This window comes from Anser brachyrhynchus (genome assembly GCF_964034855.1).
Source record: "Anser brachyrhynchus genome assembly, chromosome: 1".
Lineage (NCBI taxonomy): Eukaryota > Metazoa > Chordata > Aves > Anseriformes > Anatidae > Anser > Anser brachyrhynchus.
The window spans coordinates 90653085-90672757 of NC_137694.1; the positions used below are offsets into that span (position 1 = coordinate 90653085).

Genomic DNA, 19673 nt, shown 5'->3' on the forward strand with positions numbered 1-19673 from the left:
ACTTTCTAGAGAAAATGTTTTCTGTATTTTCCTATGAGTTTTCTAACCCTCCCTTGGGAATTAAGAGGCTTTTTTTTTTTTTTTTTTTTAACTTCAAAACTCAAATACCAGATGGAATAGTTTTGCAAAATTGTCTTCAAATGGTGTTTAATAGTCTCAGCATAATTCAGATCATCTTTTAAAATATTTATTGTTTCAATTAGAAAAAGATGATGAAGCTCAAGCCCACAAATAGTTAAATTAGCAGACTTGTTGATTAAAACAAAGGCTGAAAGAAAACTTGAAGCACTGTTGATTTGGATAAGTTATCCAAAATTCTGACCTATATTAAGTATCCTTTATGGAGTCTTTTGGCGTCTTTTTAAATAAATATTTTAAGGATTTTTTTTTTTTTAAACATGACACTGACCACTACACCTGAAATGTGGTTATTTTAAGACAGATGTTAACCTGATCTTACTGTGACTACTGGACTAGGAATTAGATTAAATACCTACTCTTTGTCAGATGGTAGCTCAGACTAAATGGTGGTTCTAGCTATCAACAGAAAGGAGACAAATATCCTATCTGAACAGTGGTTCTTCCTGAATGTCGACATCAGCAAATTTCATTTCCTACTTTTTTTTAAAAAGGTGGAATATTAAACTTGCTGTATTAGCTGAAAAAGTTTTAATCCACATTGGTACGTAATTATTTGTATGTGGTTTCAGAGTGGACCAGGAAGTATACTCTGAGGGCCATTATATAGATTTCTTTAACAGATCCAGAAACCAAGTGTCAAGGTGAACAGTAGATCTACTTGCAAAACATACGCACCTACTGCATCTTTGCTGGAATTGCAGTGTTCCAGATTGGTTTTATGCTATATGGCATAATCCTCTACCTCTTGGCAAGCGTTACGTATGTATAAGAAAATGAAACATCTTACAAAATACTTACAATTTGACATAGACACTTGTGTTCATTGACAAGCTTTTCCAGAGATAAGGACTCGATTACATCTGCTTCAGACAGAGCTCCTTCTCTGTCCTGCTTATTTGCCAGCCTAAAGAAAAAAAAAAATCAAAAGAAACACTTAGCACCCTGACACATAAAGAGATCAGATCTCCAAAACTGTATTTTTGACAGAAGTAGGAAAATGAAGAAAATAAAGAGAAAACGCCTTGCTCCAGCCTTATTTCTTAGCTTTTCTTTCAACTTAATAAACAATATGCTAGTCCATATACCATTTTCATCAGAGATACTAATATCAAGTAATTATTATGCACCCGTAGACAAAGCAATTTTATTTTACAGCTAAGAAGACAGAGGTAAAAGATTGTACTGCTCTACACCCAAAGCTACCCAGTACAACCTGGTGGAGTATATGGATCAAAGTTCAGAACATCATAGCTTCCCAAACCATGTGCATTTCCCTACATAACACTGCTCCATGATCATCTCAGGTCTGTGTACTCTCTAGAATCTTTCTCTGCTGCCAGTTTGGTATGTAGTGTTTTAAATCTGCCCTTCATCGAATGTGCCCTTCATAAGTAAAACTCAGAACTTGCAGGAATGGCTCTAAAAGACATTCTTTATTATTGCATGGAGAGAAGAAAAGGTAGGTATATGAAAAACATAGCTTGTAAAATAAGTCTTCTGTATGATAAAGTGACATTATTGTCTTACTTCTTAGAAATATGGTAGCAATGAGGACTCCAGAATATAAACATCTCCTTAATTTTGGGGAGATTATTGTTCTAGATAACACTTGTCTTCCACATACTCCATAACTGTATCCAACACTATTGCCAGTAACGTGTGTTTTGTAGATGGTACAAAACCAATCTGCCTCATCACCCAAACGAGTGTTATTCATCATTTCACACTCAAATACGTACATAGATCTGAAAACAGAGGATATTATGTTCCTTTCAACACTGTTATCCATAACTATTAAAAAGAGTGCTGTCCGGAGTAATAAACATCCCAATATTTAAATTCTTCACCTCAGTAAACTTGTGGTGATACCATAGTACAACCATAAAAACTTGAGTTGCTTCCTCAAGTCTAATTTTTGAATGTTTCACTGGCAACTCCTTTGTATGATATCAAACTGGTAAAGCTTCTGATCTAACGCCCTAATAGGTGCATCACAAACTACATGTAAGGAAAAGTACAACTGCCAAAACCTCTATAGAACCGTGTCTCGCAGAACAGTGAAATCTTGCCCCGATGGGGATTTCTCTCAGCTGTCCAAGTAATAATTTTCATGAAACACAGAGGACTCAACAGTCCCTAAGAAATCAATTCCTTGATTACAATAGCCTAAAATCGGTAAACATCCAAGAAGGTACGAAGGACTATAGGCATTAGGATTGTGTATGCCTCATTTCTTTAGGAAAAATAAAGAGGCTAAAATCTCCTCAGTCATTCTCCAGCAACATGCATTCATCCTAATAAATGTATTCTATACCTGTAGGTTTCAAATTCAACAGAAAAGGATAAAGTTGTTAGAAGCAAAAGACAAGTCTACATGAAAAAATGTGTAGAAAAATGTTAACAAGATAACTAACTTCACCTAAGCATATAGGAACATGTTAGCCAAGCAGACATATTCCCCTCGAACAAATTTTAAAAAGCAAACTTGCACTCACAATTGGTGAATGATTTTCTGAGTTCACGTGTAAGCAGATGTTAATAACAAATCAGCAAGTTTAGATAGAAATCAAAAGAATACTTTTATACAAACAAAGGCAACAAAAAAGAGACAAACACATACGAAATATTTTATGTTCATGAGGAGGCTAAGAGTTTTATAAGAAATAAACAAAACTTCACACAAGGAGTCAAGTCCAGGTGTTGATCCCATCCTTCAGAAAAACAGTTGGTGACAACAGGATATATAGTCGTTCCTTTCTCATTAACTGCTTTTAATTAAAAGCTAGTATGGTAAATCTCCAGGAACCGTGAAAAGGCATTAAATAATATTTCATCAACAATATACTATTCCTGTTCAAAGTTATTATTTGCCATCATGTAAACTAGTACTGTTTGTGTCGAACAAATGTAGACCACTTTGGAATATAAGCACAAAATGCAATCTGATTTTGCTTTCTACAATAGTTGTAATACTTTCTACAATAGTCATAATCCAAATTAAGTGCAAAAGTTGTGAAGAGAAGTATTGCATAGCATTAGGGAACCTAAAGATTGCACTGACTTCTCTCTAGTAAAGCAATTCAAGTAAGCTCATGTTCAGAAATTAAGCAACTGTTCCATTGCAAAAGAACTCTGATTCAAATTTCAGGATAAAATCACAAATCATTTGGTTTCCATAAATGCAATGGAAGATTGTTTTAGAACCAGACCTCATAGTTTTTCTTCTGAAATCTCAAGTCATTGTCACCAACTCAAATGGCTTTTAGGGACTGTTCAACCAAGGCTAATACTTCGGATTTATCATACTTCTTGCAGGGAGGGAACAAGTGGTAGGAATTCACTCTATTGTTAAGCAGAACTTGTCAGCAACTCAGTTTGATCCAAGAACTTATTCCTTCCCATTTTCCAGAATAGCAGTATGAGAACCTCAGTTCTTAATCATTTTACTCTTAAGAGTTTTTAACCTCCAAGAAATATAAAAAGAAAAATCTGTGTTACATCTGCAGCTCTAAAAAACATTGCTTGTCACCACTAATTTCACAGTCTTTCCTTTCAAGGATTGTGTACAAAGGAGACCAGGGAAAGACAGTTTTTTTAAATGTCCAGATGCAACAATTTTCTCATGATTTTCATCAGTCTTCAGAATGATTTGCAGTCCAAAAGATTCACATACTTATCAGCTTGGGGATAAAATCTCCTACATCATACCAATGATCAAAACTTTGCTGACTTGCATACAGAACTAGAAAAAGCACAATGCCCTCCTCGCCCCCACCCTATTTAAATAATCCATTCTGACTTCTTGACAAAAAGACTAATTCTACTGTACTCTGTACGATTTAGTGCAGAGATTTCCTAACGGTTCTGCAATTCATATACAGAACCAATGACATGTTAAATATGATACTCTGGCACTGTTCCTTCTCAACAAACAGCGAAAATAAGTAACGTCATCCCAGCATGTGGCTATTAAACACGGCTAAACTAGGGAAAAACTGAAATGGAATTCAAGAAAGACATGAAGAGTAATTAAAGGACTGGACATAATTATCCAATTATTTCCACTTTATTTTTTCATTTAACCTATCTTTGTCACAGTCTGAAAATCCTGTTGGACTTTCCCTAGTCTCAAAAAGCGTTCCTTAGTAGTGCTGTCAGTTCCTGTCTTGACCTGATTGAAGAAAATATTTCTGATTGCAGACTTCGTTGCCACAGCCTATTCCTTTCTCATCTCGAGATTAAATAACTGCAGTTTACTGTGTTACTGAACTGCACATTCTACAAACCACAGCTGAAGCAGAATGAAATGTTGGTAAGCTGCATAGCTCAGTTCAAGTGTGACACTAATGCCCTATAACTTGCAGTACCTGCTGATTTTCAACCTCGAATAACTTGAATAGCATACAATTTGGTTTTGGGTCAATTATCTTCGATTTTCTCCATAGAACTTATGTTGCAGTGCTGGCTGTTTTCAACAGCTAGAGCTGAAGTGCTCTATCTGGGTAAGCAAAATATCCAAATAGCAGTCTCCACCTTATGCTCCCCAAGAACTGATTTAGCACAGGTCATGTGTTTCCCGGTGTACTCCCTGTTCCACTTCAGCCTTTGTCTTTTTCAAGGCAAACTTGTGAAAGTAATTAAAATATTATTGAGATACTTACTGCTATAGAGGGTACTATAATGCTGGATTTTTCCCCCTTTTAAGTAAGCGTATGTACAGACCCACAACCTTGCTTTCTTTTTCCTTCATGCTTCAGTGTAGAAGAAAGCAATTAGTGCACTTAGCTCTTGTGCTTCAGAGGTAGGCAGCGCTATGCTTGCAGCTCACCAGGTCTCTATCTAGGGAGCCGGTCCTGGACACTTCCTACTATTGGCCAACTCCAGGAGAGTGATCCGCCTCGCAGCTAGGCTGGGTTGCAAACAGGCAGAACCAGATTCCCCAAGTAGAAAGTAATCAATTTGCCTGTCTACTGGAGTTGCAGAAGTCAGCTTCTCTCTCTCTCTCGCACCGCCGCACTCAAAGATGAGCCCTTGGACAATTATTTAAGAACTAGGAGCAGAAGGCATGCAGAAAATACTTACTGGAATGCCACTCAAGACACGTTACTCAGGCAAATATTCAAAACAACGTTTTTCAGACTATGCTGGAGCTTACCCTCAGGAGTTCGTTTGTAAAGGATAACACAGAAAGACTGCCACCAGCACAGGATTAAAAGGTAAAGATTTTTTTTTACTTAATGTTTATAAGGCCGCAAATATCAGAAAAAGTCTGTGTAGTTTAGAAAAGAAATGCGTCTAAACGTCAAAACACACAAATAGTGGATGTCTACCCTGAAAATAATTCGGTATTTCTTTGGGTGAATATAGCCTCAGAGCACTACTGCTCGTGCACAGGAATGCTAGGTTTTGAGGCAAGTTTTATGCATAAAACCTCCTCCTTTGGTGCATATGTCAGAATTATCTTAAAGGATAGATAGAGCTTGATTCTAATTTTCCAAGTCAGTAGAACTTCATATACAGCAATCTTTTGTGTTTAAGAACTATAGGAAGTATATATCAAAAACACACTTGAAAGCTCTGGAGAGCACGTCTGTTAGCTTATCACATTAAGGTGGCTGAGTGAAAAGCTTTCATATATAAAATCATGCTTCGCTTATTTCAATTTCACAAAGTATATTTGGAACCCTCACAGTGTAACAACAAACTTTTCTCCATTTCTTTCATAAAGAAAGGAAGGCACCAACTGCTTTTATATCAAGTAGGGTTTTTTGTAAGCAACTAGAGAGCTTTGAACTTTATTTTTGGAGTCATGGGAAACAGTGTGGAAAGGGAGTGTATGTGTGCATTGGCACAACTGACATCTACAGTTCAATAACAATATTTCCCTCAGAAGCCTGAGGACATGCCAGTGAAAAACAATATCTGAACGTGAACTATGTGCACTCCTTGACTTATTTCTAAAACGTTACTGAGCAAGTAGTAAACAAATCAGCGTTAAAATTTACTTCACAATCCAACAGATTTGTTGAAAAAATCCAATATGAAAAGCATTTGTATCTCAGCTTTCATCAAAAATCCAAGCATTAGAGAAAGGGCAGTGGTTTCTTTATTCAGGGTGATAGCGTTTTGCATGAGTGTGCCCATATGTGCTTGCTTTCTTGTTTTGTTAGCTTGGAGGTTTTGTTTGTTTGTTTTTTAAACACTTGCTTACCAACTTGTGCATTTTGTATGGGACTCCCCCACAGCAGCAACACAAAACTAAGTACTGTAGAGACATGCTGTAGGAAGCAATCTCTAAGTGTCTCAGATGCTGCTTTAGGGTTTAATCACAGTCAGTTATCACAAATCCAAAATTTTCAGTCAAACATATGCGCTGGCCATAAACATCTACGAGGAAGCAGGAGCAAAGTACCCCTGAGGTCAAAATATTAGTGTCAGAACTGTCAGTCTTGAGTAAAAGTAACTTAAAGAAAATGTATCATTATGAGAATGATTTATGTGAGCTCAAAAATATTAGGCTTTAAGGCTGCTTCAAGGAGCCATCGCTTTGAGACTGACTGAACCAGGATTCCTTGAAACACAAAGGCAAGAGGAAGAACCTTTGAACTTCACAGCAATCGACACAAGGAAAGAACAATGCTATCTTTTTTCTTCTGTAGTTGACCTGTTAGAAATACTGTTCTACCTATTTCCTTCAGAATTTCATTTCTCTTCCATTTATTTTTCTTGGACGATCCTGTGGACAGCAATCACTAGGACAATACACACTAGAGAAGTTACAGCAGGAAAAGGTTTGTTAGCCATTGTTTTGCTTACATTCACATCCATGCAACTTGAACCGATCCACAAACAGGCAGAAAGATGCGAGTTTGTCAGATTTTGTCTGTTCTTTCCTCTCTAGTTATTGGCGGTTTACTGGCTTTTTGAGGAAGTCACAGAAAACAAAGTTCTTGCTACTTTTAACAAACAAGCACACAGGAGAACTAGAAAACAGTTTCAGGCCTCCCATGGAAACTGTAAGGCACTCTAAGATTGAGTTTCCTTCTTTTTCTGCAATTGCCTTTAACAACTTTTAACTACAGAAATAGTGGCTCTTAACAGATCTTAAGCTATATTCTTTGGCACTCTAAGTAGCTGCCCTAATTTTAGGCACCTTCTGGATCGTTGACAACAGTTACAAACTCATCAGTAACTTTTTACTGATACTAGGCTTTTTCTCAAATACACTGAATATTTCATTTCCCTAGTCTGCTTTTCACGCCTTCAATTCTTATATAAAAAAATACTTTGAATATTAGGGTAAACTGTACTCAAAATCTAGTGAACGAGGAGCTCCAGGATTATCTGCCTATAAACATCAGTTAAGAGTTTGTGTGTATGTAGTTGCAAGATAAATTTCTCTAATTCAACCTTTCCCTAACCAGTTCCTCCAGGTCACTTTTAACTATTCACATTTATCTAAATGTAGGATTCTAAACTCATCCTGTTTACAGGATCTCTAGGCAACTCTAGAGAAACTTTATTCTCATACTACCTTTTGAAGTGGTCAAAAGAATGACAATTATCATTTGTTTCACTCTGGGTAAGTGGCCACATTCCCACCTTATGTCTGAATCACATTCCTATTTACTAAAAGTGCATTTCTCTGACACAACGCTCTGCCATCAGTTTAATCCTACCTATTAATCAAATAGGTTTGCCCAGTGAGATCTAAGCTCACAACCACAATACTATGTTCAAGTTCCAGGTATGTAACTCCAAAAGCAATGACAGTAAGTTATACTGCCACCTATTTTCATATAAGATGTAGAAAACCTGCAAATACGAATTATTTTCTTACACTGTATTTGATATTGATATATCAATACCAAGGCAAAAACTCAAGTTGTTTGGTCAAGTTACCTGTAAAAAAAATAATATATATATATAGAATTAAAACTGCCTAGAAATCCTTACATTTATTAAGGATGAGTTCCAAGGCTGCAGTACTTAGCTATATAGTCTGACAGATGAAATGGGAATGAAAACTAGGTGGGATTTTGCACAGTACAAATTTTGTGCCTGCAACTACCAGGATGAAAAAATCTTAGAACAGATGTATAGCAATTCTAGTTTTAGAGAAAGCTGCTAACTAGAAGATCAAATATACATCCTATTAAACGGAAACAATTTTATCCGTTCTCCATCCAGCTGCAGCCCCTTCTCCTGTTGCTAATTTACTTTCAAATTCTGCCTTAAAATACACCAATATATATGGTATATATATGGACCTTCATTATGTCATTTTTGGCACAAGAGATGATGATTTTCTATCTGGATTGCTGTGACTTGTACGTGGCCATCATATTTGTACCATCTAAACCAACGATGGTGTTGATTTCTAGGATTATTCTTGTCTGAAAATAAAAAAACAGGTATCTCCAATGATACATTTACTTCTTTTTACTGCTGTTTTTTTGAACTCTCTTAAAGAGCACTACTGACAGTATATCTTTAGTTTATGGGTGAAATATCATAAGAATATTAAATAAATTAATTTTTACTTTAAATCAAGGGATACTCCAATCCCTTACCAATTAGAAAGAATATAGACTAATTGATTTGCAGAGTGAGATCATTGTTTTGTCAGTGAGGACTTGATGATACATACTGCACTTGAAACTGTGACTTACGTCAGTACAAAAGCATGACATTACCACCTTTCATTATCTAAAGTTTCTATAGAGAACATGAGAATCATTGCCTGCATACATAGAAAGAGTGGTATATCCCTTTCCTCAAGTCTTCCACACATTCATAACATGTTATTAAATTCCAAGGCACAATCCTAGTTTTGCCTCTTATTCACTGTGCATCTCTGAACCAAATGTTTCATTAAAAAAAATGCAACATCACCAAGTTTTTCTAATTGGAATGGACTAGATTTTGAAAGTATAAAAGCTTTTAATATAGATGATTCACAACCTACTATATTTTCCCATCCTACTAATGCTAAGATCTATAACTTCTATTACTCGTTTATCCTTTTCTCTCCTAGGATTCTTTTCCTATATCATGCAACACCATAAAAATCGACATAAGACAACTACGTTTCCAACAACATGAGCACGTTATGAATTCTTGGCCAACAGCTAAAGAACATCTAAATTATTTTAAATAACTAAGGTCTACTCCATAGCCCCAACCCCATCTCTCTTGGAGCGCTTACTCCAGCAGCAGGGTTTTGTGACACTTTTCCATCAATCCTGGACTCATTTTTACCTGACTCGTGTACTCCTTGAATATTCAGACCTGCTTTATTCTATTTGAACCACGCATTCATACTGTTTCGATGTTTCTTCCCTTCCCATGACTTATGTCACACTAGGTAGAGAACTCCCCAACTCCTTAGCTTCAAACGCGCTGTTCCTGTTCTCCTCCATATTGGTCATTTTGGGTTTACCCGGTAGCTTTGTGGCAGTTATGTTGGATGATACTCTCTCAAGGGGACAAGAAGCAAGAATGCATTTCCTCAGCGTCACATTGTTGCCTCTGGCATAGCCCACACACTACAGCCTATTTCCCAGAGACAAAGACTGAAGAAAGCAAACGACCTTTACGTATTAATATTTCTTAAGAATGAGACATCTGTTAACATTTAAGTCCCCTGCACTGAAAATGTTATTTATTTTACACTATCATATACTATACTCTGATACTAATCAGCTACCTTCCACATATAAATGGCATCTTTTTTCATGTTTATAGCCAGGGCAAGCTCTCTGCCCTTGATATTTTCCTGTTGAACAACTCCCACACTTCCCACAAACAGAAACTTGAATTTAGAACTGTTCTTAAGTATGTTTTTCCAAGGAATTATCATCTTAAGACAAAGATGATTTATGAGGATAATTTCATCCAACCACCTTGCTTCCTGATAATCCTTGGCTTAAGCATGTCTGTTTGCAAGACAAGTTAATGGGAACTTTTTTCTTCCTCTTTTTTTTTTTTCAAATAAACAAAGGAGAAAATAGACATAACCTGTAGCAAGATTTCTTAGTTCCTTAAAATATATCTTGGGGCAATAATGCAATATTCCAGAACACCAAACCCAAACAGGTTCCTTCTTTTCTTGGGAGAATATATAAGAGCATAGGCTTTTTAGCCAACTGAAATTTCAATTCAAAACCACAGTTACTCAAAGACACTGCCGTCAAAAACCAGTTATACACCATATGACAGAGTTGTAAGACAATTGCAGCCTGGAAATTGATCAAAAAAATATTTACTTCTAACCTGAAATTCCTTTGGGACACATTGCCTCAAAGCATTTTCTACCCTGTGCCCTTCATAACTAAGGGGCAGGGCAGAAAAACAAGCTGACCCTTATTTTTTCTGCAGTCAAAAAAAAAAAAAAAGCTGTTTCAGCAGAGGTAATGAATAGAGTGTGATGTAGAACAGAGATTACACACCTCAGAGCTTTAAAGAGAGAATTCTGTCCTTTGCTTGTATGCAAGTCTTCCTCTTCTAGTGGACCTCAGCATACTAAAACATTGGCAGCATACAAATTAAATCAAAGATCAAATACAGAGTCTTCTTTTGTATCAGACATTTTAATGAAGGTGCTCACTAATCTAGAAACAGCAAATAAAACTATGGAACCTAAACAGGAGTTTTTGGTAAATCAGGAAAAAGACAAAAACAAACAAAAAGCACAAAAAACAACACACCACACCCCCAAAAGAAGCCATTGAATCTAATGACAACCAGTAACAAGAGTTCCATAAGGTAACAAGAGTTCCATAAGATCAGCTTAACTACTTCACATATGTCTTTTTACTTAATGCAGACCAAATATCATTTTTGTACATACACTCCCTGATAAATGGGTCTATAGACTAAGTAGACAGATGAAAGAATATTCTAAATGGCTGCTTCACAATTAAGCACAAGAATCTTTAAATATATATATATATATTAAACAAAGGAGATAGTGAATTTGATGTAAATGAACATTTTGAAAAGAATTGAAAAGAACTTAGGACAAACTTTATCATCATGACAAATTAACAATGGTGGTCTATTAATCAGGATCTGTTATTCTCCTAGGCAGAGGTAATTGTCTTTATCAAGACTTGCCTAGCCACATGTCATCAGTTTGGAGAGATTCCCTGATGAGTAACAAATTAAAGTTATAAAAAGTCAAAGATTCTTGCAATACCCTTAGAACACTTGACAAGGATGTGAAAACTGTGTTCCTAAACCTGTCAGCTATAAAGATGCCTACCAAAACAAATACAAACCTAATCACCAGTGGATCTGCATGATAAAAATAGTGGGGTGTTGGCAAAAGCCCTTCTAGGAGATAAGGTATGCCAGCATGACCAAAATGAAATGCAGCATGTGCATTCCTCCTCCTCCCTCCCTCCCTCCCTCCCCCGAATAGAATATGCTTATGAAAGCAGGTCAATAATCCTTAAACTCTGAAAACAGCTTAGTGCTAGACAAAACTGGGCCTGATTCTCTCACTCCTACAGACTGTCTTGTTCCCTTCCTTACTCCCATCCTACTCCCTACATCCTTCTCCCTTTATCCATCCTGTAGCCCAGTATGATCTTTGGCTATGTTTTCAATATCACACAGCTTTTAACTGTACCCAGAAAGTGCACAGCAACACATGACTGCCTGAGTTACTACAGCCATATAAGAGGGACTCCATATCTACAAAGTATCTTTTTTAAAGACTGGCCTGCAGCTTGAGATCCTGGTTCCGAACAAGGTTTCAGCATGGGTTAACTCAAATAGAAGAAAATGCAGCAGCAGCTATGTCTGAGGAATGGCCAGAAACATGGACAGACCTCGCTGATGCTCTTCAGGTTTGTATATGTAAGAGCATTCAGAGCCGTTTCTGAACTTAGCCAACAACGTGAAGCTGCAGTTTAGCAAGCTAATGCTCTCCCACCTACTGATTTGTTTCACCTTTACTGCTTTAAGCTGTTCTAACCCCTTTTCCAACCATCAGTGAAGAAAATGCCTGATAAGGCCATTGAGGATGTGCTGTGATATTTTAATCACCAATGAAGTATTTTTATTTATTTATTTAGATGAAGGGGACACAGAGTCACTCAGGTGCTTTCCATCCACTTATTTCCTTTCTCGACTCTAAAGGAGTAGGCATATTCTCTCTGTATTGGCCAAAACTTCAACAATATGTCTTTCATCTCAACTGAAAGAACAAGATGTGCCCCTACACATATACACAAACACAAAGGACAACAACAAGGACTCACTATATGAACAAAGTTTGTTAGGAAACATTCAAAAAGTCAAGCGGACAATTTCCAAGGTTATCTTCATCATGAAGACATCCTTATTTATTTGAAACCAGCATGTGTTTCAGCTGCCAGTATAATCAACCACATTTACTGGCAAGCAAATTCAGAGGCAGGTTTTGAAGGCAAGCCAGATAGGATGTAAGATATGAAACTAGGGTTTGATTGTTTACATTCCACTTCTTAGTGAGCCTGATGTTTAAACAAGAAAAAAAAAAAACACAATTAACTACCCGAAGTGTTTTCTGCTCACTTCTTTACAAGTTTGATATTTGAGAAGAAACTGTTCCATCTGCAGATAACTGGTGGTGGTATGATTCACACCTTTCAAAGAGTCCCCTAACAGTCACACAATTCTATTGCTTTTTTTTTTTTTCCAAAGGAATTCAAATATTTCAAGACCAATGAACCCAATACATCAAAAAGTAGACATTAGTTGTTAATAGACATACAAATTGAACATGAAGCTCACTTCTTATGGTCCTGTGGTTCACTCACTTTCAAGTCACAGCAGACTGAGCACATGAAAAAATGGTCTTTTGGAGAACTTGAACTGTGTTCTGTTGGAGTAACTGCATGACTGCATGTATGTTTTAGAGCTTTTCAGTAATTACTTGAATTTCCTTAGATACAAGAAGTCTTGCCAGCTCACATAAGCATTAAATGGTGCCATTAGAACTTGCTTTTAAGCACAGGATTGCTGAGGCACGTTAAATTAACACGGGTCAGCAGATGTGTTAGGCTGTACTAAAACACATTGTCAGGTCACTTCTGTGAAGCCTTGTTTAGCACTCCTGGTTCCTTTCGCATGCCCCACACTGAACTTTCTCTGCAGCAGCCTTGGTGGTGCCAAGCAGTTCTGAAACATTTCAAAAGAATGTTACCTTGAAGAAATTGCCTCTCTTCTGCTGTGGGGAGATACACCGTGGCAAGTTAAGCAATTCAGAGGAATTACTGTAATAAGATAAATACAACTTTTATTTTTGTCCACCCCAAAGTAGTACTTTCCAAAAAATTACTTGCAAGCTCGCTTGATCGTAAGTCTCAGTACAGTTACCTAACTTCTAATAGCTACCAGGCTTTTGGAATTCTCTTGCAGCAAATCAACAAATGTTAAATTCAGATATTAAAGCATGGGGGGAAGGAGAGGGAGACATCAACAACAAAAGAAACAGTAAGGGAAATCCATACTACGGTACAATATCAACATTCTCTCTCACGATCAATTTCTGTAGTATTTAAAGTTTTGTTTTTCAGCTAATCCTCCTGCAGACAGCCAGATTTAAATCTGTGGAAAACATGTTGACAGTGTTCAGCTCCATGACTTAGATTATGCAAAAACCTATTTAGGGACTTTAAATACGCATAAGGGATCAGAGAAACCCCAGCAGTGGCATTTGAAGCTATTCAAATGTAACAAAATTGTTTGCATGTTGACAGGTTACTGGATTGATTCTTTATATCTATTACAAAATGCATCCTTTTGGATAAGATGGAAATCTGCATTTGCTTACTAAAAAGAATCCTTAGAATTGGGATTTCAGTTTTAAAACAGTACTATTTCAGAAGACTACCTTGAAACCTCTAAAAACTGCCAGAAGATACTACTGCACTGTCTAGCATTAATGGCTGAATAACCCTATGGAAGAAACACGTCTGATGTTTGACTTGTCCAGAAGACCCTAAATAGAAATCTCACGGACCTGAACACTTCACTTGTTACCAAGATTTTTCCATTCTTGATCTTAGTCCAAGGAAAACAACCATGGGAAGTTTGAAAAAAATACTGTCTTTCCTACAATTAAAAATAGTTGAACTTTATAATAGTTGAATTTCATGAAGCCTACGCAATGGAAACTCTCTCAATTAAAACAAAAGACTTTGTGCTGAGTTACATAATACTAAACATAAGCATACACGCATCAAAGGTGCGGAGTCTTCCTAAGGAAATCAACAGAAATGCTTAACAGAGGTGATCCACCCTCGGTACCATGGTGAGCTGTCATATCAGGCAGACGTATCTAAAGGAAGCAATTCTTGCTCTGAGTAACTGAGATGCACTGAACAGTTTGGGATTAACACAAACGTGTCAACCCTTGAAGAATTTCTGAATTGTTATATCTTTTAAAAAGGCAGTTACAGCTTAAGCACGCAACCCTGAAAGAGCAAACTGCTCATTTTATTGCTGCGCATCCAGCTTACAGCTTTGTATTTTCTATCTCAGGCCCAGTAGAGCCAGTATCTGATTTCAAAGGTTTCACAGTCATTTTGTAACAGAAAATTACTAGTTAGCCCCTTTGGCTGAGGTTTTGTGCTGAACAGAGATCTGTGACTTCACTTGGACAGCACTGAATGCAAGCTAGTCACAAGCTAACTGCTAGCTACAAACTAACTCTTTATTATATTTATACAAACCTTTAAACTAAAGAGAAAAACCCAATGCCAGTCTACTTCAAAGCAGTAATGGCCAATATGTTTGATTTGTACAGAAAGAAGCAGCCCCTTTGTATACAGAGCAAAGGATGAAAAAAGCAATCAACAGTAGCAGCTCTAAAACAACCATGACAAAAAGCATTTTAATAAAAGATAAGCTTTGCAGTTGCTGCACAAAAGGGTGCAGGGTGTGTGTGTTTAGTATTTGTTCCTTAAACTGAAGTTCATTAATATGATTCATACTTGAAGACTTCTGGAAGCTGCCTGCTAGGGTTTAGAGGTTATGCTCCACGTAATGAAAATGTACAACATAAAACGTCTTACTACCAAATGCCCTTCCTTCAGTATGTGAATTTTGAAAGGCCAAGTTAAAAGAGTATTTCAATGAAAAAGTAGTGCTTTGCCTAAGTTATTTGATGAAAAAAAATGTTTTAGTCCTTTTCAAAACTCCTGTCCAGGCCCTTACCACCTGTAACATTCCAGGCACCTCAGTTAGCTACATAAAAGCTCACAAAGAAAAGAAATATTTAAAAATTGAGTGAAGGTGCTACATACAAATTCAAACAAATAAACCCTAATACTCTTCAAAAAGACTTAATTTTATGACAGTCATAGGAAAAAATGACTACAACATTCACATTTATGTGTCAAAATTACTGAAAAGTCTTTTGGTCCAAAGCCTAGGACATGGCACAATTAACTTTAAATCCCAGAACCGTGCGTTCTCACTTAAACACCCACAAACAGCCCTTCCCAAGCTCTTGCTCCTTGTAATATAAAAGTGTTCAAGTGTTCTTTCTTTCTCCAAACTTAAAGAAGTATTTGCATTCCAAAATATTCATTTTTATCACTTCTGTTTTTCAGGGCTCCTTGGTCAATGTTCCATCCAGGTGCATAACACGTTACAGATGTACCTCCATGGATATTGCTGTGTTCAATAACACAGGCAGCCATTCAACAGTCTAATTTTTATTTTTTAATTTTTATTGTGGACATACAGTTATAGAACAGCTACATCAAGCTGACAATTTCTCTTTTTTTTTGATTGATTGATTGTTTTCAAACATGGAAAATGTCTTCAAGCAAGCTTCTGAAATATTTACAGGACTTTTTTCTTTATTTGAAAGCAAAAAGGGAAATTTAGAATAACCACAGAGGCCAGGCTGAGCGTTATACCCACAGTCATTTGAAAGGTATGTTTTTTGTTTTTTGTTTTTTTTTTTTTTTTTTTTTTTTAAGATTTTCTATAAAAATCACTTGCCATAAAAAAAAAAAACAACTTCAATATCACACTAAGATCTCTGTTAACATAACTGGAGTTTAACTATCTCTACTGAAGCTCACACAACAGCTAAGGTAGAAAACATCACTAAGTCCACTTTCTGTTAAACAAGAAACATTACTGAATTGTATCTTAATATGGTGTACAGAGTACATTTGTATAAAATTTATTAAAGATCACAAATGACAAAGTAAGAATAGAAAAATTTAAAAGCGGCTTAGAAAATCTTCAAGTCCCAACATAAATGATACTGGGTCCACTTCTACAAAAACTCAGACATTAAAAAAATACGTATTTTCATAGTTAGAGTTCTGTTGTTCTGTTTTGCTGTAGAGTTTACTACTTCAGTTACCATCACTTTAACTCCACAGGCAAGTGAAGCCAAAGAAAAAGAAGAAAAATTCAGCATGGCTAAACTAAAAGCCTGAAATGTTTACTCAAGCCAAAACTGACTCCCTAGACTATCTCAGCTTCTATGGCTGAGGTGTACATTTCCAACTGAGAAACCAAGAATAAAGAACTCACTTACAATCCCGCCCCCCCCCCCAAAAAAAAAACATTACTTTTCTTTCAAATGATTAATTATGGTAAAATAAGAATTTGAGTTACCCCTCTCTTCCTCCCCCAAATAAAAGTCCTCTCCACATACCAAATTCCTGGATATGCTAGGTTCTGGATCCTACACTATAAATTTATCACAAAAATGGGACCAGGCTTGAAATCACTGTATGTGGGAAAAGCACTAGATAACAAAGAAGCTGAGAGAAAACTTAGCTGTACCCATCTGAAGATAAATAAAAAACGCTTGGTTATGAGAATAAGCCCTACAAAAACTGGGTTAAAGGGCAGAATACCCTGACAATACCTATCTTGTACATTTAATCATAACGCCTAATCACTTTTGATTTGCTGCTGCTTGTATTTTACCTCTGTACAGAGGGAAATAGCTCTGATCTCCAAAGCTACTTTTGATGCATATGGACAACTGCTAACACGGATTTTTGTTATACTTTGATTACAGCGAACTAAGAAAATATTGGATATTGGAGTTAACTCCCTGTCTTGCAAGAGAGGAAAAGAACAAGCTAAGAAAAACTGAGTACAAAAACCATGAGAGACCGCCTCCAAGAGCTTAAACTGAGAGCTAAGGAACTACAGATAGTTGGAGAAAACAACCACGCACCTGTACAAGAAGAGCAGGAAGAGTTTGAACAGCAGGCCATTATTTACGAAAGGGAGCCCATAACTGAAAGGCATTTCCATGAAATCCAGAAGCTTCAGAATGAAATCAACAATTTGTTGGACGAAGTTCATAAATTTAGTCAACAACAAAAGAGCCTAGTATCTTCAATGAGAAGGTTCAGTGTTCTTAAAAAGGAATCTAACATAGCAAGAGAAATCAAAGTTCAAGCAGAACATGTACGAAAGGGTTTGGACGAGCTGTCAAAAACAGTGAAAAAAGCTGAAAGCGAACATGGGTTATCATCTGCCATAGTAAGAATTCTAGCTTCCCAGCATGCTTTCCTATCCCGGTGTTACCTAAATGCTATGCTCTCCTACAACGAAGCTATAACAGTCAAGCAAGAGAAATGCAGAAGATTTATCGTTCGTCAGCTTGAAGTAGCTGGTAAGGAGGTATCTGAGGAAGAAGTCAATGACATGCTTCAGCAAGGAAAATGGGATATTTTCAATGAAAACCTACTCACTGAAGTCAAAATAACGAAAGCTCAACTTTCAGAGATTGAACAGAGACACAAAGAACTAGTCAGTCTGGAGAACCAAATCAAAGACTTGAAGGAACTTTTTATCCAGATATCGCTTCTGGTGGAGGAGCAAGGGGAGATGATCAACAACATTGAAATCAGTATGAACAACACTCAAGAATACACTCAAATATCTAGAGAAAAATTTGGACTTGCAGTCAAGTATCGGAAAAGAAACCCTTGCAAAGCGATATGCTGCTGGTGTTGTCCATGCTGCAAATGACAAATGAAAAAAACAACATTTGAAGCAGCAACTGTTCCTGTTTAGTAAAAGTTCCTTATTAGGCAGCCTCAAAATCCTTCTATTGATTCATTTTTCTTCCTATTTCTCCTTCCACACACCTCTCAGGAAAAACTGCATCTGTTTTTTCCAAACTGAGTTAGAAGAATGCAAGGAGATCTTCATCTGTCCCTGAATTTTATGATTTTCACAGAAACACATGAACTAGAAGGAAGGATCAAAGGAGACAAGTGACACTTTCTTGTTCTTCTGCTCATAAGAAGCCAAAACAACGTGGCAACGTCTCCCGTGCTTTTGGGAAACATCAAAAGGATTGTTAATCTCAGAAAAGATTCATAAGACTGGTTGAATTACCTTTTATAAAATAATATTCAGTATTTATTTAATTGCCTTGCTGTTTTTTGTTTGTTTTTAGCACTCATTTTATTTTTTTTTCCCCAAGAATCTGGAGTTCTACAAATAAAATCTACACAAAGTAGACATCCTCAACAATAATGTAGAACCTGATACCTAAACTGTTTTCTGACTTTGTGTTTGGTTATCAGGACTATTTGAGCGCTGCTTCTACAGGAGGTTACTCACAGGCCATGCTGATATCACGAAATAATTTTCAAATTGTAGTAGGACAGCATGCACCATTTTGGGGCACGCAAAACATATCTGGTTATTTATTTAATAGCATCTTTTTGTATTTCTTACAAATAGGTTTTGAGTTGATATTTTCTGAGCACATCAAAGCTCATTAGCAGCAGAAGACCACATAAACCTACAGGGCATTTGTCAGCATCCTGCAGAGAAGCCAATTATTAACAAACTGACACGGAGATACTTAAGTTATTCAACTACCTAGGTAGACACCTACCAGGCGATGGTGGGGGAAAATCATACTTCTGTTACTCCGTGATAAGACGTGTTTTTACTGCTGCCTGGCCTATACAAATATGCAGTTACTTCTGCAGTCTCACTTTCATTAATTAGAAAATAAATGAAAAAAATTAATCCTTACAAAAAAATTGTATAACCTGGAACCAAAGAATTACGTCAGAAGGAATTTCTGGGTAACATCCAGACCAACATCTTGCTCAGCCTCTTGGTCTTATCAGAACGAGCATTTCCCTGGTGGAACCTCTCATCCACCACTTCTCAGCCTATCAGCACCTCTCTGAGAAGAGCCACTGTTCTGTTTTCTCCACACCTCCCTAATAAGTACTGGTAGGCAGCGGTAAGATTTCCCCTCCTTGTTTTCTTCTGAAGTCTGAAACAACTGCAGCTCTCTTGCCTCTCCTTATGTCACATGCTCCAGCCCCTGACTAGCCTGGACTCACTGTAATCAACATTTGTCTTCACTGTCTTTTCTGTAGCGAGGCCAGACCTTTATTTGCACTGCTACAGGAGTGGCCAGAAGAACCAGCTGGGGGTTTCCAGAACACTAAATGGTCCTATGAAATTCTGCTATTTATAGAAACCTAGGATCCTCATTTAAGAGTGCAAGATTGATGCCT

At 36.8% G+C, this 19673-nt stretch overlaps 2 protein-coding genes and 1 long non-coding RNA gene across 9 annotated transcripts in view; 1 reads left to right on the top strand and 2 right to left on the bottom strand.

Moving 5' to 3' along the window:
* Positions 1-19673, bottom strand: part of ARL13B (ARF like GTPase 13B) — a 50735-nt gene that overhangs the window by 13889 nt on the left and 17173 nt on the right. For all 5 annotated transcript variants that reach the window (XM_080576886.1, XM_080576885.1, XM_080576883.1 and 2 more), the window contains one exon: positions 940-1045. In XM_080576886.1, the coding sequence (XP_080433012.1) occupies positions 940-1045 (106 nt within the window). The remainder of the gene's footprint in view (positions 1-939; positions 1046-19673) is intronic.
* Positions 4763-18663, top strand: STX19 (syntaxin 19). Of its 3 annotated transcripts, XM_080576894.1 has the most exons (5): positions 4811-5357; positions 6659-6932; positions 11764-11996; positions 15750-16078; positions 17189-18663. In XM_080576894.1, the coding sequence occupies exon 5, from the start codon at positions 17278-17280 to the stop codon at positions 18151-18153; it is 876 nt and encodes a 291-aa protein (XP_080433020.1). In that variant the 5' UTR covers positions 4811-5357; positions 6659-6932; positions 11764-11996; positions 15750-16078; positions 17189-17277; the 3' UTR covers positions 18154-18663. The 3 variants fall into 3 exon arrangements, with proteins under 3 accessions (XP_080433018.1, XP_080433020.1, XP_080433019.1); XM_080576893.1 differs by lacking the exon at positions 6659-6932; XM_080576892.1 differs by lacking the exons at positions 6659-6932; positions 11764-11996 and having other exon boundaries at positions 4763-5357.
* Positions 12454-15741, bottom strand: LOC308188160. Its single transcript, XR_013945196.1, has 2 exons — positions 13561-15741; positions 12454-13275 (listed from the first exon to the last, which is right to left on the bottom strand). It is a non-coding gene; the product is annotated as an uncharacterized lncRNA (long non-coding RNA).

Excerpts from the sequence above, each read along its gene's own strand:
- STX19 (XM_080576892.1), top strand. The coding sequence starts at position 17,278 with ATGAGAGACCGCCTCCAAGAGCTTAAACTGAGAGCTAAGGAACTACAG.